Genomic DNA, 24,463 nt, shown 5'->3' on the forward strand with positions numbered 1-24,463 from the left:
TTACTTAGCTCTCTTTTAAGCTTTTCAATTTTTTCAACATCATGGCCAACAATCAACATATCATCAACATATAGCAGTAAAATAATAAAATCATCATTTGAAAATTTCTTCATAAACACACAATGATCAGATGTGGTTCTATCATACCCTTGGCTCATCATAAAGGAATCAAACTTCTTGTACCACTGTCTAGGTGCCTGTTTGAGTCCATATAAGTTTTTCCTAAGCTTACATACTAGATTTTCTTTTCCCTTGACTTTGAAACCTTCTGGTTGCTCCATGTAAATTTCTTCTTCTAAGTCACCATGAAGAAATGCTGTTTTTACATCAAGTTGCTCAACTTCTAAATTCAAGCGGGCAGCCAAACCAAGAACAACTCTGATAGAGGACATTTTCACAACCGGAGAAAATATTTCTTCAAAGTCAATACCTTTCTTCTGATTGAATCCTTTCACAACTAGTCGTGCCTTGTATCTTTGTTGTGAGCTATTATTTTCAGTCTTCAATTTATAAACTCACTTATTCTTGAGAGCTTTCTTCTCTTTCGGTAGCTTTACCAAGTTATAGGTGTGGTTCTCAAGCAAGGATCTCATCTCTTCTTGCATGGCTTTAACCCACTCACTCTTATTCTCATGTAGAATAGCTTCTTGGTAAGTTTCTGGCTCTCCCCCATCAGTAAGCATAACATACTCATGTGGAGGATATCTGGTAGAGGGTTGTCGCTCTCTAGTGGATCTTCTCAATGGAATCTCAACTAGTGGTGGAGGTGCCTGTTCAGTTGGTCCAGCATCATCAACTGTAGGTGTATCATCACTAGTATTCTCACCACAATCTTCTTGTTCATCTCCCCCATGATCATCATGAACTACAAGTGAAGGAACTGGACCCAAACTCCAAGGAATATAAACAGAGGTTTCTGGCTTCTCAACATTATCACCATCATCAAACAATTGGTCTTCAAGAAACACAACATCTCTGCTTCTAATAATCTTCTTGTTCACTAGATCCCATAATCTGTACCCAAACTCTTCATGACCATATCCCAAGAAGATATATGCTTTTGCCTTATTATCAAGCTTGGACCTCTCATCTTTGGGAATATGAACAAATGCTTTACACCCAAAGACTCTCAAATGATTATAAGATATATCTTTTCCTCTCCATACTCTCTCTGGAACATCACCTTGCAGAGGAACTGATTGAGAAAGATTTATCAGGTCAACTGTAGTTCTCATAGCCTCCCCCCAAAATGACTTTGGTAACTTGGCGTGGGAAAGCATACACCTAATCCTTTCTTCAATGGTTCTGTTCATCCTTTCTGCCACACCGTTCTGCTGAGGAGTTTTTGGAACTATTTTCTCAAGCCTGATACCATGGAACCTGCAATAATTCTTAAAAGGACCCCTGTACTCGCCACCATTATCTGATCGAACATACTTTAGCTTTCTACCAGTTTCTCTTTCAACATTGACATGAAACTCCTTGAAAGCATCGAGTACCTGGTCTTTAGATTTCAAAGCAAAAGCCCACACTTTTCTAGAATGGTCATCAATAAAAGTAACAAAATAAAGAGCACCTCCAAGAGTTCTAATTTGCATAGTACAAACATCAGTATGAACTAAATCAATAACATCAGATCTTCTAGATGATGGATATGTCTGAAATGCAACTATATGTGTTTTTCCAATTAAGCAATGATCACAAGATTTAAGAGATGTACCTTGCAACTCTGGTAAGAACTGCTTTCTAGCAAGAGTTTGAAGTCCCTTCTCGCTGATATGTCCAAGCCTCTTATGCCAAAGATCTATACTTTCACCTTTTCGAATTGCATTAATCTCTCCTTTGTGTAGCTTAGCTTCCATGACATAAAAAGAGTTAATCTTCTTTCCTTTTGCCACAATTAGAGAACCTTTAGTGAGTTTCCATTTACTTTCACCAAAATAATATGCAAAGCCCTCATCATCAAGTCTACCTGTAGATATCAAGTTAAGACGAATATCTATAACATGCCTTACATCTTTGAGTATTAATTTGCTCCCAATACTGATCTCCAAGCAAATATCTCCAATACTCACAATCTTAGATGTACCATTGTTTTCCATTCTGACATTACCAAAATCACCAGCACTGTAAGATCTAAAGAAATCACCATGAGAAGTAACATGAAATGAAGCACCAGAGTCAATTACCCAATTATTGTCCTGAGCTACAAGGCTAACACAACCTTCATCACAGACAATAGTGATATTACCTTCAGCAGCAACTGTATTGATCTCTTTCTCATTTTTCTTCATTTCATTCTGTTCTCGCTTCCAAAACCTACACTCTTTCTTCATGTGACCTGGCCTATTACAGTGAAAATATTTGATATCTCTTCTAGACTTGGATCTTCCTCTATAACCATATGGATTTCTGCTATGACTTCTTCCACGTCTTTCTTGTTTTTCAGTAACAAATGCACCAGAAGAAGATTCACCCTGTTCTTTCCTTCTTGCGTCTTCATTTAGCAAACTGTCTTTAACCATATCTATGGTTAGAGTCCCCTCTGGCGTGGAGTTACAAATAGTCACCACATACGTTTCCCAACTTTCTAGTAAAGTGCTGAGAAGTAATAATCCCTGCATCTCATCATCTATATTCATTTTTATAGTAACCAACTTGTTTGCAAGACTCTGAAATAGGCTTATATGCTCAACAATATTACCACCATCTTTATACTTCAAATTTACAAGCCTTCTGAGGAGAGAAATTCTATTTCCCACTGTCTTTTTCGCAAAGAGATTTTCTAACCTTTGCCAAACAACATCAGCTCTGATTTCATCTGAAATATGCTCATGCAAGTTTATATCCATCCATCTTCTAATATAGGCAATAGCTTTTCTATGTTGAACTTCCCATTCTTCATCGTCCATAGTAGAAGGTTTATCTTTAACCTTGATAGGCTTATATAAATCTTTGCAATAGAGCAAATCTTCCATCAGACGCCTCCAAGTGGAATAATTTGATGAGTTCAATTTAATCATACCATCTGACTCCATTTCAATCACACAAGAAAAACTAGCACCAAACAACCTGATGCTCTAATACCACTTGTTGGGAAAAAACATGTTAATGCGGAATAATTCTTTTCCCTCTTTGTGTATCAAAATAGGTTCCTCATCAAAATACCAACTTGATATCAAAATGCTAAATCAATCAGCACAGCATAGACAATAGAGCAATAAATCAATCACACAGTGAGACCAAATCTTTTTAATGTGGAAAACCCAATGTGGGAAAAACCACGGGACCGTAGTCCACCTCAAACTTCCACTATCAATAATAATGATAACAGGTTTACAGTAGGTCTTCTCTAGAATAACTAGAGGATCAGAATAACATCAAGAACATAGATCTTGGCTCAAGAATAGCATATCTTCAGCACATATGTGGATCTCCTCCAAAGAGAATTCTAGGTCTCACAAAGTGGATATCACAGGAAAGTACCTTAGAGAGGGTAAACTGCAGATCAACACCATTAGGATTATAGAGTTTGCTGCAAGGATTCTCCACATAAAATTTGGGCCGAAACTGATAACGTTTGGCCACCGATCTTGACAACACCAAAACTTAGAAAATTTTGGTGTTGTCAAGATCGTCAATCAGATCTTTCTCTCCTCACCTTCTCTCTCCTTTTTTAATTTCTTTGATTTGTTGATTTGAACTCAATAGGCCCAATTGTCCAAGCCCACATATGGGCTGGACCCAACAGTCTCACATCCTTAAGCACCAACTTGCAGCCAATGTTGGTCTTTATGTGGATATCACCCATGTCAATAATTCGTGTCATGGTTGCCCATCTTGACAACACCAAAATTTTCAAACCTATGGGTAGCAAAAAACTCCATCTATGGTGTAGTATTATAAGAAACACTTGTGTCAATCACTCACTCAAGATCCTAACACGTACAAGAGAAAATATCATCTGAAAGAGACAAAATCAAATAATAATCACTCTACACTATAGTTGTGGTATTATCTCTTGAATCTATAGACTCCACTTAATTTTCCTTTTTCTTGCTCTTCTTAGGTTGGTTGCATTGATTTTTACAATATTCCTTTTTAATCATAATTATGGCAAACAATATCTTTTTTTGATCTTGACTTTCTTCTACTAATGTTCTTTTCATTACAGTTATAGCAAACAATATCTTTTCTTGATCTTGACTTCCTTCTACCCAACCGTGAACTACTTCTATTCTTGGACTTTGACCATCCTTTGTTCTTTGAGATAAATGCTTGTGAATCATTCTGAGATGTTAATGAATTCTTTCTTCTCGACTCCTTATTCAACAATCTGCTTGTTACTTGACTCATGGTGATAACACCGTTTGGCACAGAATTACTAAGGGAAACTACTAGTGTCTCCCAACTCTTTAACAATGAATTGAGAAGTAACAATGTATACAACTCATCATCAAGAGACATTTTCATAGAGGATAATTGTTTAGTGATACTTTGCATTTCATTCAAATATTCATTAATACCCTCTTTATATTTTAGGTCTATAAGTTTTCTGATCAAGAAAGTATTGTTGTCAATTATTTTTCTTTCATAGAAACCTTCTAACTTTTTCCAAAAAGAATATGTAGAACTTTTAATAGAAACATGGTGAAAGGCACTATCATCGAGTCATCGTTGAGTAAACTCGACCATTTTTCAATCTAGCCTCGTCCACTCATCATATGTCATAGTTGCGGGCTTTGCACTATCCCCCTACAAAGGTCTATACAAATCTTCGTAATACAAGAAATCTTTTATTCTTGGTTTTCACATCATCCAATTGTTTCTATTGAAGCTAATAATGCGAGAAATACTATTAACATCTATGTTCGAACACAAAAAATTAAATCACCAAAAGCCTATTCTGATACCAGTTGATGGGATAAAAAGATATAACAAACTTTCTATACGAACAAATATAAGCAAGTTGTAATATGCAATGGGATTAAATGGAATCACAATAAAATATAACACTAAGATTTACATGAAAAATCCTTTCAACGTGAATGATAAAAATCATGGGGTAAACCAGATAAAATCTACTATAAGAATAATAAATATACAAATCTCAAAGTCTCTTGCCCAAAACTCAAGCAATAATAATAAAAAAACTAATTAAGATATAAGGATTATGTCACTGTACATAATATCTAAAAAATTTTCAAGTAATTATAATAAAATCTACTATAGATCTGATCTAACCTAATATGAGAATACTGTATAGATGATTGAGAATAGTTTATCTATGTTGTTCTTGTCTTCTTGCTTTTCCTTCTCTTATTTTTTATTTTTTATTTTTTTTTGAATCACGTTATTGTTATAGTTTTCTATCCTATTGTTATAGTTTTCTTCTTTTTTTTTTTTTTGGTATTTCCTTATTAGATTTAGATTAAAGTTAAAAAAAATGAACTATAAATTGTTAAGTCCACTATGAATTGTTAGCGCCCTTTAACCCAACAGATATTAGTCGCCAGATTCATCGAAGTCATACGTACGTCACCACACGCAGATTTCCGAGGTGATTCCCTTCGGCGACTCTTTCGGACACGCGACCAGGCGGTCAGCGTGCGCCCGGAATCAACCAGGCCAGCTGGGTTGACGCGCAGCCACGGGATCGGACACGTTGATGGGTTGCACGGCCGCCGCCACGACAGCGTCCGCCGCGTTAAAGGCTAGCCCGACGCGACGCAGATGGCGAACCCAATCGAACTCAAATGCGGTACATGGAATCCGGACACGGTCAGACCGGGAGGGCGGACGCGTCGACACTAAGAGGCCACGCATCCCATGTCACCGGAAAACCCCTAACTTTGACACAATTTTCCGAGATGAAAAGCATGGGTCTGAGGTAATTGGAGGCAAATGAAAGGGCTAAATTTGAAAAAAGGAATTGCTTTCTGGAACACATCCAGTACGCGTTACCTCGCCACGCCACCCATTTTCTTCTCTCCTGCGTCACCACCTACATATCTTTCCCGTCTATAAAGGTAAAAACCCCAGGAGTCGATCCTCGACCATCTCTTCCCCCAATTCCGGTTCCTTTAGCAGGGCCTCCCAATTCCCAGTTATTACAACCTACCGACCGAGGTCCAGAAGAAGAAGAAGAAGAAGAAGAAGACGAGGAGATAAGAAGCGATGGCTCAGCGAGAGGAGAAGGAGATGGAGCTGCATGCCCACGAAAGCCTCGCCCTCTGCATCAACAACTGCGGGTTCCCTGGCGACCCCGCCACTAACAACATGTGCCAGACATGCTTCCAGGCCTCCGCCGCCGCTGCGTCCTCCTCCCTTCCCCGGTCCTGCTCCCGCAGATCCGCCCCTTCGATCCGGTCGCCGGACCCAGCTGATCGAGCGGAAGAGCAAGGGGCCCCCACGGCGGCTTTGGCTTCGCCGGCGCCGGCGCCGACGAGGAAGGTGAACCGCTGCTTGTCTTGCCGGAAGCGGGTGAGGCTCACGGGGTTCCGGTGCCGCTGCGGGGAGCTGTTCTGCGGGGAGCACCGGTACTCCGACCGCCACGACTGCGGCTACGATTACAAGGCCGCCGCCCGGGCGGCCATCGCTCGAGCCAATCCGGTCGTCCGAGCCGCCAAGATCGTCAGGGTGTGAAGCCGCCTTTAAAGAAGCGTGTGTATTCTTTTATTTTATTATTATTATTATTATTATTATTATTATTATTATTATTATTATTATTATTGTTACAAAATTTATAAAACGAAAATTCTAACACGGGAGGCGAAAGCGTAGGGGAAGGAGTGGTTGGGTTGTTCACAGGGGAAATAAAAGAAAGGAAAATGTTCCCCATATTATTATTTGGATGTGATTTTCTGTACTCTCGTTAATAAGATTCAAGCACAAAAAAAAAAAAACAAAGGAAATATGTTAGTGTAATAATAAAAAAATGCGGATCCGAACAAGAAAATTAATGAATATTAAAATAATAAAATAAAAGATAAAATTTAACGTAGAATTTAAGATAGATAGAAGAAACCTCATCTTCCATGACACAGGTTGGATGTACGATTAGCATCAAAGGAGTGGCAGGGCAGAATACCCTAAGCCCATGACTAGTAGTGACTGATATGGTTTGGATTGTCATGTATGATGTGATTTGTGTTGATTGAAACCAAAGTTTGGTAACTCTTGTTGTCGTCTTTTTAAGTCCTGACCGTGAAAAGAAAATTGCACGGTGACGTACATTAAATTTGGTGTTCTGCCGGGATGTGTTTCCCCTGTATTTTGTTGTATTAGGGAGCTTCATCTTCTTGGATTTTTTATTTTTTATTTTTTTTATTATATAGAGAGAGACAGTGACTATCATAATCTTTGACTGGACAGAGTTAAAAATAAAACTGTCGCCCTCCTTTTTTGCTTATTAATTCTGAAGGTATGATGTGGCGAAGACATGGATATGAAACCACCTGACAGCTGCTTCTCACGCATCGAATCATCTATCTATCTATCTTGGGCTGTGTGATGTGGTCACACTGTTCGCATGACCTCATATCGCGAGCACTACTTTCGAGCAGAGGTATTGGCAGTGTGCCAACTGACGTGCGGGTTAATGTGAAGCTGAGCAAGCACACTTGATACGCAGTGTGCCAAGGTGAAGAGGAACGAGTCGGCTGCCAGAGAAGAGCTCTCAACTTGTTGAAACAAGGATTGAAAGGGCGACTGAAGCAGAGTACAAAAAAAAAAAAAGACTATACAATAAAAAGACAACATTAAAACCGACCACCAAGCAGAGTACAAAAATAAAAAAAAGAATTAAACGGGAAAAACACAAGTGGAAAGAAAAGACTGAAAGCTTGCGTATTCAACCGAGAGATGTGTGCAATACAAGCAGCAAATGGATGTGTCAAACGATACGACGTCCTGGTGAAGATGAAGCCTATGACACAACTCTTTCGCACGGTGGTCTAATGTTTGTGAACTTTCACTAGGCTTGGTGGCGGAGACCCCAGGTTGACAAGGCATATTCACACGCACCACACTTCCCGGAGAAGATTGTACCTGGAGTTGGAGGTCCAACTTTCCTTGTGCCCTCCACCCACTGGAGATGGGGAGACGAGTGGCGGTGTTTTGTCCATAATATGCGCAAGCGGAGTGTCGTCTAATTCATCCAGATCCTCATCGCTCGTGTATCCCTTTCTCTGGACCATGGAACCTCTCCTCTCGAGCCCGGCTTTGCCACCTACATCGCCCACCTTCTCCGCCACATCATCAGCTGAAGGAGGCAAGTATACCACCGGAGCAGCTGCACACGGGAAGCCACCAATCACTTCCTTGTCCGACACCCTCCTCTCCAGAATGCTCTAAAAACCAACGCAATTAGTACGCTTAAAGAGTTCGACAGTAGAGTATGACAGATGTTGTGAAACAAGACAAATAAAGAAAAATCTAATGGCATGCATAAAATCAAACTTTTACAAGTTGCAGGACTTAGAGACTGAGATCACACAAAGGTCTACCTAGAGAATGATCAACCAAACGAGGTGATATTTGAAGTGAGAGAGAGAGAGAGAGAGATGCACCACAGACCTTAGTGTTTAGTTCCTCCAGCACAACTCCTGGAACAGGATCTGGACAAAACTCGTCAGGTGTAAAGTTACATAGTATCCGTGTTATCAAGGGCAGACCAATAGAAGGGCAGACCTTCAATGATTTAAAAAATCAATTGCACGTCAGAAAAGTACATGGGAGACATGAGGAGATGACGAATTAAAGAAAAGAAGCCTATGTTTCAAAAAGCTAACCTCTTTTCTGACGGTCCTATCAAGTAGCATGTCCTTGGGAAGCATTAAAAGATCACACAACTCATTAAGCAGATGAAAAGATTTTGATCCAGCATTTGCCTCCATTAGGGTCTCTTCCTCATTGGCATCCTGAACATCTTTAGTTGAATCCTCAGCGTCCATGCCGAATAGATCTGTTAACCATCTAGACCAATTTCCTATCTGCAGATATGTATTCACCCAAAATTAAGATTATACAAAACTAGATAAGATATTACATGGGCGATGAAAACTCAATAGGTTACTCGGTTCCAGAATAACCAAAAAGACATTATTAGTCTACTAGCTCATGTACTTGTAAACTACAATATTCAAAATTTAGTTGATAACAATATGTCATGCTAAGCAATGGTGTCTTATTATTAACTTTAAAGACCTGGATTATGCAACAATTAATAATGGTTAACCATACAAAGGCCTCCTATTCAAGCTAGCTTGAAAGATCTAAAACGAAAGGCCTCATTTAATGAAAATAAAATGAATGCTGGATTGGCCCAAAAGGACACATGTTCCAAGCAAGTTCATGTCATATTTATAATGTGTCACTTCATGGAGATCTATAATTTTACTCTATTATACATTAACGTACGACACAACATTTAAAATTTAGTTTTCAGTTGTCAACAAGTCAAGATGTATCTAAAAGAACTATTAAGAGTTGATCACGACAGAGAAAATCAAGTACATCCTTGATATAGTGATGACTATGCCTAAGCAAGGATAAGATTTTTCGCTACGTGAAGTACATAGATGACTCCACTCTTGCTCAATGTTACATGTTGGGCTCCATGACTCTTGAGTCACAAAGATAATATGAAAAGATAGATGTCAAATCCATTCTCCTACATGTTCGTAAACTATTTGAGGAATAGGAAAGGACTCAATGATATAAGATATCTAAGAGTCTCTTCCGTGCTAGGATAGTTGAGGGGAAATCATTTCAAAACCATGTCCTAAAGATGATTGAGTGGAGAAACTCACAGGTCTAGGGATGGCCCTAAAGGATGACGTGTGTGAACCTTATACTTTAGTCCCTACTATATTCATTTTCTCAATTCATAATGAATTTTAGTATGAATAAGCTTGAGGTGACTCTCCTTGAGCTTCTCAGTATGTTGAAAGAGGTAGAGAGCACTATTAAGAAGGAGAAGTTAGTTTTCTACGCAAATGAGACCAGAAAGAAAAAGAAGGCAGAAAAGTTCTTGAAGAAGAGTAAGGGCAGATCGGGTAAAGCAAATGTTGGTAAGAAAGATCCGACGAAGGATAAAGGCTAGTGCTTCCACTACGACAAAGATGAGCATTGAAAGAGGAACTACAAAGAGTACCTTGCAAAGAGAGCGAAACAAAAGCTTGAATAAGCTTTAGGTATATTCATGATCAGTCTCTTATGATAGCATATGGGTATTAGATATTGGTAGTACTTATCATATATGCAATTCGTTACAGGTTCTGACAAAGCTTAGGAGATTAGCGAGAGGTCAGATGAACCTCACGATGGGCAATGGAGCAAGAGTTGTTGTTATTGCTATCGATGAGGTCACTTTACATCTACTTGATGGAGCTACTATTACATTGGATGCATATTATTTTGTTCCTTCTATTATGAAAAACATTATTTCTATTTTATGTTTGATAGTTAATAGCTATAAATTAGTTATTGAGAACAATGGTTGTTTAATATTATTAGATGATAAGATCATCACGAAAGGAACATTGCATAATTGTTTATTTATGCTAGACACTGCTCCACATATCATGAATGTAAATAAATCTAAGAGGAAACGAGATGAGATAAATGATGCATACTTGTGACATTGTAGGCTAGGTCATATTTATAAGGGAATGATTCAAAAGTTGCTAAAGGATGGATACCTAGATCCATTCGACTATGGGTCATTTGCAATTTGCAAACCTTGCCTTCGTGGAAAACTGAATAGCTCTCCATTTAGTGAAACTGGAGAGAGAGCCACTAAGTTATTGAAACTCATACATGGTGATGAATATGATCCCATGTCAACTCATGTTATAGGTGGCTACTCTTACTTCATTACTTTTACTGACGATTTCTCTAAGTACGAACACGTGTACTTGATGAAATACAAGTCCAAGGCTTTCGAGAAATTCAAGGAGTATAAGAATGAAGTGGAGAACCAGACTGGAAAGAGTATCAAGACTCTTCGATCAGATCGAGGAGGTGAGTACTTGAGTATGGAGTTCATCTAGTTCCTCAAGGACTATATGATTATATCCTAATGAACATCTCCTTATACGCCTCAACTCAATGGTGTATTCGAGAGGAAAAATCACACATTGTTAGACATTGCATGGTCCATGATGAGTTTCATCGACCTACCCATCTCATTCTGGAGATATGCCCTAGAGACCACAGCTTACCTTTTGAATAGAATTCCAACTAAGTCGGTAGTGTCTACACCATATGAGATATGAAAATGAAAAAAGTCTGACCTTAAGATTGTTAAGATTTAGGACTGCCCTGCCCACATTAAAAGACTCAACACCGACAAGTTGAAATACATGGCGAAGCAATGCAAGTTCGTGGGACACCCCAAGGAAACTTGTGGATATTATTTCTATCACCCCGAGGACCAAAAGATCTTTGTAGCCAAGAGACCAGTGTTCCTCGAGAAGGAACACATTCTTGGCGGAGATAGTGGGAGCACGATTAAGTTGAGCGAAGTTTAGGAACCTAGCTCAAGCACCATTCCACAGCCAGAGTCTATTCAGGTACCTAGCATACAAGTTTTGATATTACTAGATTCGGCAGAGTACCCAATCCTCCTGAGAGATATATGGGACATATCAAATGAGAGGATGTTGAAGATATTGATCCTTAGACCTACGAGGAGGCTATTACGAGTATAGACTCCGGGAAGTAGTAATAAGCCATGAATTTTGAAATAGATTTTATGTACTCCAATAAGGTTTGAAACCTAGTTGATGCACCCGAGGGTATTACAACCATTAGTTGAAAATAGATCTTCAAAAAGAAGATCAGAGTAGATGAAAATGTAAAGACCTATAACGCAAGGCTAGTGACTAAAGGGTATCGTTAAAGCCAATGTATTAACTATGACGAAACTATCTCACCCGTAGCCATATTGAAATCTATCCAAATTATGTTGGCTATTGCAGCACATTATGTTTATGAGATATGGTAGATGGAAGTAAGAACCGTGTTCCTCAATGGCAACATTAAAGAGGAGGTGTATATGATACAGTATGAGGGATTCATATCCAAGGATAGTCCGGATAGGGTGTGCAGGTTACTTAGGTCTATCTATAGACTGAAGCAAGCTTCTCGAAGTTGGAATATAAGATTTGATGAAAGCGATTAGATCTTATGACTTCGTTAAGAACGAAGATGAGCTTTATGTATACAGGAAGGTAAGTGGGAGCGCTATCACATTTTTAGTGTTATATGTGGATATCCTAATCATTGGGAATGATATGAGAATGCTCTCCATAATAAAGGCTTGGTTATCTAGATACTTCTCCATGAAGGACTTAGGGGAAGCATCTTACATATTGGGGATTTGGATCTATAAAGATAGATTTAATAGGATGCTTGGCTTATCCCAATCTAGGTACATAGACATCATTGTCAAAAGGTTTGACATGAAAAATTCCAAGAGAGATCTTATACCGATGAGACATGTGATATCGCTTTCTAGGAGTATGTCCCCAAACACTCCTGAAGAAAGGGCAGACATGGGTAGGAAACCCTATGACTTAGCGATAGGGTCTATCATGTATGCTATGCTATGTACCAGGCCTGATATAGCACATGCTCTGAGTGCCACGAGCAAGTATCAAGCAGATCCAAGCTTGGAGTATTGGAAAGCAGTAAAGTGTATCCTTAAGTACTTGAGAAGGACTAAAGATCTTTTACTAGTATATGAAGGAAGTAGCCTCAGGGCTAAGGGCTACACGAACTCAAGCTTCTAGTCCGATGTCGATGATAGTAAGTCTAATTCAGGGTTTGTATTCACCCTGAATGGAATAGCAATATACTGAAAGAGTTCCAAGCAAGATACTATTGCTGACTCGGCTACAGAGGCGAAGTACATTATTGTAATAGAGGCAACAAAGGAGGGAGTCTGGATGAATAGGTTCATCACGGATCTAGGAGTCGTGCTAGGCAGCGAGGAGTCGATTCCCTTGTATTGCGATAATTATGGGACGATTACTCAAATGATAGAACCCATAATTATGGGACGATTACTCAAATGATAGAACTCAAGTCTCATTAGAAGTGTTCTAAGGAGATTCCAACTTATTAGAGAGATCGTGGCTTGAGGAGATGTAGCACTGGAAAGAGTTTCATCCGAAGATAATATTGAAGATCCACCGACAAAGCCGTTGTCTCAGATTGTGCCCCTGAATTATTAGATCCTATGGATGAGATACAATAAGAGCTAATGAGAGATTATTAGATAGAGATCCATTAATCTAAGAGGCTTGGGTAGTTAGATGGAGATCCAATACCCAATAGGGCAAGATCCATTAGGGTTAAGTTGATAGAGAACCTCTATAAATAGGAGGAAACTAATGATTCATAGGCCAGAACCTTTTTTGGTTGCCTCTCCTATTCTCCTCCCCTTCTCCTCCTTAGATAGTAGGCTTGGAGTTTTGAGGAGTATCGTCGTAACCCTACTATGTGGATCACTACTAGAGAGGAGGGCTCTTACTTCCTTCATCCTCTTTTAGAGATCTGTAGGGATTCAGCGATATACGATCTCCTTAGGTAACATAATCTTTCTTATATGCACTTTTCTATTTTGTAGATTTTGCGCACCAATCTTCGCACGACGACGAACACATCTTTGAAAAATTAGGGATTTTGTTTTATGTTTTTCCACTACGCATGTGATGTTGCCCCCCTAAGATTTCCCAACATAAATATATTGTAATGTCCATGGATCTGTGTAATCGGAATCGGATTGTGAGGAGATCGATTCACCTTTAAACATAGACCCTAAATAATCATAGTCATAGGTTACTCGAGAGGGATATCGAGATAACTAGACATACTTATGTGCTGTATACTCGTCCATATGATGGAGGTGACTGGTCTCAAAGCTGGTCGTATGAGGACCCTAGGGCTATAGTGCATATGCTCATTAGATAATGAGTTCATTGATTGAACCGCTCACGAAATATTGGATGGTTGATGATACCTCATTGTCAAACAATGATTCCGTCATCCCAGTGGTGTACTTGTTCCTTAGACTTAAGACACCAAGGATGTCTTGTATGAGTACTCCACTTTTTGATACTGGACTTATAGGTTTAAAAGTTCTAGATCTAGCACAACCAGTCATTGGGAGTAACAACTAACCTTACGAGGGCTATTGAGTGTTGATAGAGGATCATCTACTCTCGGTATCATGAAAAGAATATCCCATGTGTTTTTGCTTAAACAAATCCTTAGCCAAGGTCATTCGGATTAAGAGAGAAAGAGTTCTCCAATAGAATCCGATTATAGTGAGACTCGAGGAGAAATCGTATGGGCCTGACAACATCATGCACAATATATAGTCTCTGGGATATTAGATGGATGAGGGACTATAGATACACGGTAACTGAGGATAGATAGGTCCAAATGATTGGATTCCCTTGTATTGTTTGGGGACTATAGTGTAGTGGCATAGTACGTCCGCAATCGATGAGTCAAGTGAATTACTATGAAGATAATAATTCACTGAGCAAGAAGGAGTTCTGACAGGTGTGACTCATAGCCAGCTCGATATTGGGCATAGAGGGTCACACACATATGGTAGGTGTTGCAATGAGTAGAGATTCGGATATGAGATATCCGTTGGAGCCCCTATCTTATTAGATATCTAAAAAGCCCTTGAATTATTGGATCCTATCAATGAGATCTAATAAGAGCCAATAAGAGATTATTGGATAGAGATCCATTAATTAAGAGGCTTGAGTAGTTATATGGTGATCCAATACACAATAGGACATGATCCATTAGGGTTAAGCTAACAAGGCGCCTCTATAAATAGAAGAGAAAAACAAAGGATCATAGGCTAGGCTTCTTCGTTGTCACCTCCTACTCTCCTCTTCCCTTCTTCTCAGATAGCAGGTGTAGAGATATGGGCTGCAATTCGAGGAGCATATTCGCAACCCTTACCGTGTGGATCACCATTATAGAGGAGAACGCTTGACCTCCTGCATCCTCTCCCACAGATCTGTAAGAATTCAGGTATATACGATCTCCCTAGATAACACAACTATCTCACATGTGGTTTTCAGTTTTGTAGGTTTTTGGGCATCAATCTTCACACAACGATGAACACTTTTTGAGAAATTTAGGATTTTATTTTTTGTTCTTTCACCAATTTTCACACAATGATGAACACTTTCTGGGAAATTTAGGATTTTTTTTTTTATTTTTTTTGCTACGCATGTGATGTCGCTCCTAGATTTCCCTACAGATACAATTAAAAAGAAGGCAAGAGTTGAGGAAGAATACTATAGGTTACATAAGAACTAACATAATGAATATGAGAGTTGCAGCGATGATATTGATCTGAATATTAGAGTTGGTATTCGTGCATCACTAGAGTATCAATACATGTATGAGGAAGCAATGAGGCATCAACGACCTAACTCACAATGAGACATCAACGACCTAACTCACAATGAGAGCATGGTGGTGGTGGGTCTACGCAACAAAGATTTCAAAGGTTGATCAGGAGATAGCCAATTGCCCCTCCTTAGTCGAGTCGGATCGATAGCATAAGGTAGGGTAGAATCCGTGGTTTTATCAGAGGACTTGGCAAAAGGTCAACACCAAATATCATTGATGTTAATTCGTAACCCTATCCTCCACAAACAATAAAGCCAACATAGATTGATAATGTACATACATGGGATATTGGGAAGACAATAACTTATTGGTTCAACTTCCACGAGATTCCAACAAATATAGCCCAAGATTCATATTATCAAAACTTGATATCCTTTGTTCAAAAGGCTGGCACGAGGATCCAACCTCCAACATCAAAGGAGATCTATAACGTGTATTTAGATAAGAAGGTGGCAGAATTAAAGGATTGGATCAAATCCGTCAAAAGGTAGTGGGATGAATATGGGGTGACACTGATATGTGATAATTTGACACTGATAAAAATAAGTAGTATCAGTATTCTTGTGTATTGCCACAGACGAGTGGTTTTTCATAAGTCAGTTAATGCTTCCAACAAGATTCAAGATGCAATCTATATTAAAAACCTAATGGATACCATGGTAGAGGAGATCAAACTATAGTATATTATCTAGATAGTCACCGACAATGGAGCTAATTTCAAGAATGATGGTTTACAATTGATGAAAAATAGGGAAATATAGTTTTGGACTCCATATGCAACTCATTGCATTGATTTAACGTTGAAGGATATTGGCAAGCTACCATCCATCAATAAGTATATAGCTCGGGCACAGTCGATCACAAAATTTATATATAATCATCATTAGATCTACTATTTGATGCAAAAGTATGCCAATGATAAGATACTCCGACCTGGAGACATTCAGTTTGCTACAAATTTTATTGCATTAAGGTTAATATAATAAAGAAACAAAGTCTTAAGATAATGGTCACCTCATAGGAATTGTTCAATTTCGATATTATTTTAGAACATAATTAGATTTATTGTCAGTACTAAGAAGTGATATATTGACTCTTGCCAAACATAACTTACAACCGATACTATTATAGAGGGTTAATTATTCCGAGAAATAACCAATTCATTCTCCAATGGTGTAGCCGTATTGTATTGTTACAATATGAATCTTAGTAAGGGAAAGTTACATGTGTTAATTATAAACTATATTTGATGTTAATTATCTGTTATGCTAGTAAAGTCCTATTTATATCTTTTTATAGTCGAGTAGTAGCTACAAATTGGAGGGGATGCACCAAATTTAAGGAAGGTTATTGTCCTGAGTACATAGACGACGACATCGAGTGGTTGCGAACATAATTGGTCAACATTCGCATTAATTTACATGAAAGTCTATAACAGACTATCATACAGACGATTAGAGAAACTAGTATATGTCCACTACAATATACGGCTAAGGTTGTGATGTGCTGAGCTGGACAAGGAGCCAAAGGAACTAGAGATTGATCTTATCAACCTCTAATACCACAACGAAGATTCACAAATGATGTTAGAGTGAGTTAAAGTAGCGGAGAACTAAGAGGATCCTTTGCTTGATAAGGCGGGAAATCATCCACATCCTTTGTATTTTATTACTGAGGTAAAAGAAGAAGAGTAAGCACATATCTAGTAGGAGAAAGATTCTCCTTGGTTAGAACATAATGGAAGGAGCCAGACAATATCAAATCAGACTACACAAGAAACTAGAGATGACTAGCATGCAAAAACATAGGCAAAGGGGCAAGTAGTAGCATTAACCATATCATTAGAAAGAATCGAGTCGAGCAATGACATACCTTCTCAATCACATTCAACAACCCGCTTGATTAGGAGACATGATAGCAATGTGGACAGTAGTGCCTTAACCGATAATGGTAGTGATGCTGGGAAGTCAATGGTTTTGTCTACACAATTCGAGGGTGACGCATGGACCAAGAAGTAGTATTTTATGCATGTCACCCAAAATTTAGATCATGGAGCTCAATGAGATACTGGTCAAGTTTATATATGGAAGGAAAAGAGAAAAAACAGTGGATGATTTTAAGCAGATGCAACATAGCCTACACGACATATTCATAGCTATCAATATCATGGAGAATCTTATGACCAATAGCAGTACGGTAATAGTTGGTCATTCTTCTCCAAGTAGTAGTATGATGATCGATCTTATAATACAAAACAATATATCAATAGCAAAAGTAGAAGTTCCAGCATTCTTCAACCTTCACACTAATATATGTCATAAACGAATTTGCCTCAAGAGTCACCTCGAATATGTGGTTCACAATGATTAGACTATGACTATCGCCACATTGATATATCAATGACATATGATGTATTAGTATATTACGTCATAAGATCAATTTTAGGATTCGAGCCAATAAACATCAAGTTGATATACAAATATATAGGATTAAGGACCCCAATCCATTGCCCATGGAGTCCCATAATTCATTTTGGTGATAGAACCAGGTATATTCATCGATCGATTATTTAATTCATTTGAATCTTAAAATTTAAGTTATTTAATAAATAATTTAATAATTTAAATTATTTCTTTGTAAATAATTCAACGACAACGGAAGGACGATTCAGTACATATCACAAAACTACTCCTTAAAGCCCCTAATTTAGATTATTTTTGCTAAAATTATACTAAATTTATATTTACTTTTAACTTAAAATTTTTAATCTAATTTTTTTCTATTTAAAAAAAAATTAGAGTTATTTTCGATCATTTTTGTACGTCTTGTCGTACCGACACATGGTACATTGGTACAGAACAGTATGTATCAGACCTACTGTGGAGTATTTTGGAAGATGCACAATGCAAAAACCAAATGTTAATGCTGTTACATAAGATGGATGATAGAGTGAATGACCATAATCAAGCAATAATGGTGAATGATCCTTTATGGTTAGTTCAGCAATACGGCCCATCATCATAAGACAATATGGACTCAGAATGTCTGATAAATAGCTGAAACAAGAATGAACCAAGTGCTAGTGCCTTCAACTAAAAATGTAACTTAAGAAATTTATAGTCTGCTTCAGAACATTGTTCAGAAGTAAAATACTGTCCGACTCTTTTTTGCAATAAGGTTAACATAAGAGGCAAGGAAGACCATGCATTTTATTGTTTCCAATTAAGTATCATAAACATAGTTGAAGTGAAGAATACCACTAGAAACAATAAAAGATAGTGGTAAAATATAATGATAGGAAGTGTGGCCCCAGGGAATATAAGATTGTGACTTTGTATATTAGGTACCTACAAACATGATGTTTAAACTACAATAAATAGCTTGATCAATATTTGCTTTTGCTCATGTTCAGAAGCAAAACATTTGCTATGTCAAAATTAACATAAAGAAGCTGACAGTGATGCGTACTGAATTTTTGAGTTGTGCACCAGAACCAAAGCTTAAATCCCCAGCAGGAATTGGCAGAACTTTTGGATCAACAATTGGATCCGATACAGGATCAGTTGGAATTTCATGAGCTGATTCACGCAGAATTGCATTGAACATGGCAACATCTAATCTGGATACACACTGCTCCATCACCTAATCATATGAACAATAATGATTAACCTTCCAATGCTCTTGACTGAAAATACTAATGTTTGCCCCAGCATCAGCCATTGCAAGAAAAAAACAAGAACAAATTGACTGAAATTTATGGGAAAGAAAAAAAATCTTCAGGACGTGGTGATCATACCTTTCTGGCCAATACAGGCAGGCAGCCACACTCATGTCCTCCAGCGCGAACTGGACAGAGCCTGCTAAAGGCATCATGAAAAGCACTTATCCATAAGTTTATAGAAAGGCTTCCCTGCTGTTGATCACCCAACACTGGTCCCAACAATTTACCAAAGTTTTTTTGAGTGTACAACTCCTCTAATGGTGATTGCATATGTGGAGTCAACGTCTGAAACACAAGATCAAACATTATAATAGAGGTGAAGTATTAAGAAAGTTCAAGAAGCCACACACTGAAGTCACAAATTATTTCCAGGACTAGAAACAATCTAAGGCACACTGCAAGCCACTCTTTGGTTACAGTTAAGGAGGATTAAACTGGAGGCTAGAGGTTTAACCTACAACATGTTATTGCCTTACATTAGAGATTAAACTAGAAGCTAGAGGTTTTGCCTTACATTAGAGAAGGCCGGCAACTAAATGATGCATTGCACATAAACAATGGTTGAAGCTCTAGAATCTCTGTTCAAATACTGCTATATTGGATAGGGACCTTAGCAATGCAGATTTCTTATATTAGTTCGGCTATAAAGTCTACATGCATAAATTTCAGCCATAAAGTCAAGGTGGTCCACAAAACTAAATTTCCAGTCTCTTGTCCTTTCCCCTGTGTATCTTTGTCTCTAGTAGACCATACAATCACTACCGATTAAAGAAGGCTACATGTAGTAGATAACTCGAGATTCGTTACCTAGTGTCATATGAACTACTCACTACACAGTAACATCTTATGTTGATTTTTCTTTGTAAAATGACAAAGTTTAGTTCTTTTACCTGCTACACTACAGTGAATTAGTTCAAAACTATTGTTCATTCCACAAAGTATACTGACTTGGGCTGCTTCATGTTTGGAAGATCAGATGAGAAATGCTTGTTTAACAATTTTTTTTTTAAAGTTAAACTATATGTGATAAATCAGTTTCAGGTACTGAAAACAATGATTTGTTTAAGGATGCATGTAGGTGCAGCTCCCAGAGCACCCAAAATTTACGAAACTTAACATCAGAAAGCACTCTCCAAGTCTAATCTTGCATGACAACAAGAACAATCTACGAGGGTATCACAGTATGAAAAGAAAGTTTTACCTGCCACCACACTGATTCAACAATTCGGGAGAATATCCAAGATTCTATCTTTTCCAATGCTGTTGTACATGTACTTGTGTCCTGCCAGTCGTCCAACAATTGCATAAAACCAAGGCTTTTTCCTTGTCTGATAACAGAATTGTTTTTCCGTCTCAGTGGTGTATGTTTCTCATCAGTTTTCCTTGCACCACCATTTGACTCAACAGCCCTCATATTTGTAGAGTTGGACAGGTTGCCAAATGTTTGAAAAATAATCTCTCTAAGGACAACTGTGTTTGACAACCAGAATGTCAACCTTAATAAAAGAAGGACAACATTAATCAATCCACAAAATGCATTGACATACTTAACTGTTAGATAAGCTGACTTCATTACCTTGAAACATCATTCCCACAGGACTTTGCAGTCAGTACAAGCCCTGAAACAATGTTTCTGGCAACTGTGGCCTTCTTGTCCTGGGTCCAATATTTGCAAGCATGAATATATAGTCTTGAAAGGCGCCGAGCAGGTGTGTGAACTTTATGTGCTGAACTTCCATGCTCTGGTACGACAGAATAGAGAGAAATCTCAAGTGCAGCAACTTCTCTGAGCTCCTCCTCGAGTTTTTCAATTCTTGACTCCATCTCCTCAATCTTCTGATACACACTCGCCCTGTCATCATCAAGGACATTCTCTTCTGTATCAACCGTTTCATCATCTGTCCCATTACGCTGATCACATACAGGAGCCTCATCCAACACATCTATCTCCTTAACCTCTTCGACTGCTTTAATATCTGTTTCTTCGGACACTTCTGATGAAGGTTTGGAGGAAATATTGGTATTATCTAATTTCTTATTGTTCAGATTTTTAGGTGATACAGAAGCTCTGCCAGGCTTTTGAGATTTCTTTTGACTAGTATTTGATGCTCTAAAGTGCAGTCTGCCATGTTCTTGATGATTAGCATTTCCTTGTGATATGTGAGGACTGTTGTCAATTGTTTCCTTTTTTGCAAGCTTCTTTGGAACCCTTGAAGCTCTTCTGACCTTGCTATCATCATTAGCTGGCGTCTCTCCTTGCGAGGAAAGTGAATCCCTTGCTGGGTCAGAATCTGATTCACCATCCTTGCCATGTTTTACATCTTTTTCCAATTCACTTGAATGATCTTCTCTTTCCTCCCCACTCTCTTTGGCAACCATTTTACAATCCTGAATAGATAGCAACTACTCAGACCTGTTACAAAATTTTGAAATTATCTAAACTTGCTATTTTCCCTGCAGATTTTGTCAGCAATAACCTGCATTAATCGGACTTGAATTATCCGGTGAGCTTGTATCTTAGCCTCTAATATGGTTGCTCTTTTTTTCTTTTTTCCTGAAGCAAGTTTTTGTGCAATGGTCAAACTATAGCCCCACCATCAACTGAAATCCAGGAAAATCAAAGCTTTTTCTTTGTAAGCCTTTGCCTTCCCAAAGTATTCGAGAAGCTGCCCATAAAAAGGCATTCAGATGTAAGCAATCTTTCTATTGTCCTCAGATCGTATCCTCATACCCGATAGTATTCCTTACATGGTGATATTTGTTGACCACAAGTCTATAGAAAAGATCACAATTGCAAACTAGAAGTTTTTCTTCAGCAACTTAAGGCAATTTCTAATTATTTGAACATATATCAAATCAGAAGTACTAAACAGAATACATAGGCACTCGTTTCGTGATGAAAAACGGCAGCAATAATGACCTTGCAGGTAATATAGCAATATATAATGGTTTATCAGTAAACATGACTTTAGTACACTAGAAACGTGATGTACAATAAATTGAAAATGTAGAAAAGGATAAGTTGCATGGTCAACATCCTAAAAAATCTGTAGAAAAACATTGAAGTCCAAGTAAATAACTTATTTTCAAGATTTCAAACCCAGCCAACTGTGGTGTGACTAATATTAAGAACCACCAACAAAATCATTAAGGTTTTGTTAATCATGTAGCATCCAATGTTCCGAAAGTGGTTAAAAGGAAAGCACCTATCCAACCTAGGCCGCTAAAACCAATTTATGTGGTACATCTATCATCAAAACTGCAGGGAAAAATTCCTCTTACGGATTCCAAATAGAAATTCTTTTTCTCCAAATCTTCAATACTGTAAGACCTTAAAAACAGCAAGTTTTCGTATGTAACTTCATAGAACAGAGAATTATCACAAAATAAGATACCATGGAATTACTAGTTTCAACATCTTTCGTTTGCATTTAAACACCAAAAACGAATCAAGACATTGGACTTTCACTTGTATGTCATCCACGCCTATCTAAATAACCAATACAACAAACAATTCTCCAGAGCATCTGGCATATCAAAATTTTCACTTTCTGGTAAACTCTACAAACTCCATATGGAGATACCAAACAGAACCCTTACTGCCGACAAACAAGGATCCCCAGAAAATTAATAGAGAATCCATGAAACTCGAGAAAAGATTGCTCCGGGCTTCCAATAGCATGAACAGGAACAGCAACGACAAACAATCTCGAGTCCGATGCCACCCGTCACTGATCTACAATGAGCGTGGAGATCGCCTTAAAATACGAAAAGACGAAAGAAATGCGACCAAAACCGGCGACTCAAGATCGCCCACAAAACAAGGTCAATTCGAATTCCTGATGCCAAAAGGAATCAACCAAAGGCAAGGACCCGTACAGGTCTAATTCTTCCAAGAAGCAAAAAAAAAAAAAGTAAGGATGCCAGCACAAAAGATAAAGACAGGAAACAGAAGGAAAAGAAAGCTGGTGAGAAAAGCGATCGCGGGAGAGACACACGGACTTCTCACCACAAAACTTCGATCCTCGTCGTCGCCTTTTGATGGCGTAGCGTCTTCTTGATCTTTGCCACCGAAGAAGAAGGAAACAATGCCCGCCCACAACCCGCCGATTTTAATCCACAGAACCTGTGCCGGACTACACCGGGGTTCCTTGATTTGATCGCCGAGTTGAGATCCGAACACGAAGACACGAACACCTCTTCCCCTCTTAATGTCTACTAACGGCTGACAGTGGTAGCGCGAGAGTGTGCGAGGAGATCTTCTAACAAGAGATTCGTATAGACCATCAAACGATGGGTGGACTCGCGGGTGGGTGGAACCGGCATGCACGCCACGAACGACACATTGTTGCAACTGGTCGATCACCCTCACCTCCACTCGGGTCCCGCTCTCTGTGCTGGCGCTACCTCCAATGAAAAATGAGGTATCCCCACCGAGTAATCGACGACAAGGCAGGCACGTTATTTGTAGATATTTTGGTGGAAAACGGGTGAGCGGAGTCGGTTGTTTAACCAAGGGGCTTACGAAATGACAATGACGCCCCCGTGGGTGGACGACGTGCGCCGGTTACGGTGGGGGAATGGGTTCACGACAGCTATATGGCGGTTGCGGTCTAGAATAAAGCGACGCACAAAACTCATATTTTAATGGGTGGACGCCAAAGTTGCGAGTGAAGTAGATTTATGGACTGCCAGGATGTTGACACGTGAGAATTAATCACGCGGTGGAGGATTCTTTGCCTAGCGAAGCAGATTTAATGTGCTGCATGTCGACTACCCACGATTGCATGCAAAAAAAAATAAATGGTACCATCAATTTGCCTGCCTGCCTGCCTGCCTACCTGCAAGGATAGAGTGAAACAGTGAAGGGAATCGTTTGCATTTATGATGTCACATCGAGTGAGTTGGGTAGATGGACAGGTGGTAGGTTGAGAGGTCATTCCTCGATGGGACCCCACTGATGAAAGGAACAAGGTAGGTCATCGCCTCAGAAATATCACAGTGATGCATGCTTAGGCGGGATAAGAGGGACGAATGTGAGATGCGGAATTGTATTGTGCATTGGTGTTAGTGTAGAATTGCATACATTGCATTGGATGATACGATGATGACGAGCGAGCGGATGGCTTGGTAGAAACGAATGGGGTAGCGGTGATGGGGTAAGCCCACCAGCCGTGGAACCTCCAGTTATCCAGCTTCAATTAATGACAAGGATCTACTTGGTTTCGATTACAAGAATTCGGAACGTAGACTCTACTTGATTCGGTCGTCCCATTATTTAGCCTCAAC

At 38.8% G+C, this 24,463-nt stretch overlaps 2 protein-coding genes across 7 annotated transcripts; one reads left to right on the forward strand and one right to left on the reverse strand.

Annotated features, from left to right (window-relative positions):
• The first annotated feature begins 6,046 nt into the window (after window positions 1-6,046).
• LOC135623258 (zinc finger A20 and AN1 domain-containing stress-associated protein 1-like) lies at window positions 6,047-6,850 on the forward strand. The gene has a single exon (XM_065126014.1). The coding sequence runs from the start codon at window positions 6,178-6,180 to the stop codon at window positions 6,643-6,645; it is 468 nt and encodes a 155-aa protein (XP_064982086.1). The 5' UTR covers window positions 6,047-6,177; the 3' UTR covers window positions 6,646-6,850.
• Window positions 6,851-7,823: 973 nt separating this feature from the next.
• On the reverse strand, window positions 7,824-23,526 carry LOC103998449 (uncharacterized). Of its 6 annotated transcripts, XM_065126011.1 has the most exons (10): window positions 23,184-23,514; window positions 22,775-22,910; window positions 21,652-21,840; window positions 20,751-21,562; window positions 20,376-20,670; window positions 19,250-19,459; window positions 18,922-19,095; window positions 8,793-8,993; window positions 8,578-8,691; window positions 7,824-8,351 (listed from the first exon to the last, which is right to left on the reverse strand). In XM_065126011.1, exons 3-10 carry the CDS (start codon window positions 21,655-21,657, stop codon window positions 8,016-8,018), a joined length of 2,148 nt encoding a protein of 715 aa, XP_064982083.1. In that variant the 5' UTR covers window positions 21,658-21,840; window positions 22,775-22,910; window positions 23,184-23,514; the 3' UTR covers window positions 7,824-8,015. The 6 variants fall into 6 exon arrangements, with proteins under 6 accessions (XP_064982083.1, XP_009418203.2, XP_064982084.1 ...); XM_009419928.3 differs by lacking the exon at window positions 22,775-22,910; XM_065126012.1 differs by lacking the exon at window positions 22,775-22,910 and having other exon boundaries at window positions 21,652-21,947.
• Between the last annotated feature and the right edge of the window lie 937 nt (window positions 23,527-24,463).

This window comes from Musa acuminata, chromosome BXJ2-9, assembly GCF_036884655.1.
Source record: "Musa acuminata AAA Group cultivar baxijiao chromosome BXJ2-9, Cavendish_Baxijiao_AAA, whole genome shotgun sequence".
NCBI lineage: Eukaryota > Viridiplantae > Streptophyta > Magnoliopsida > Zingiberales > Musaceae > Musa > Musa acuminata.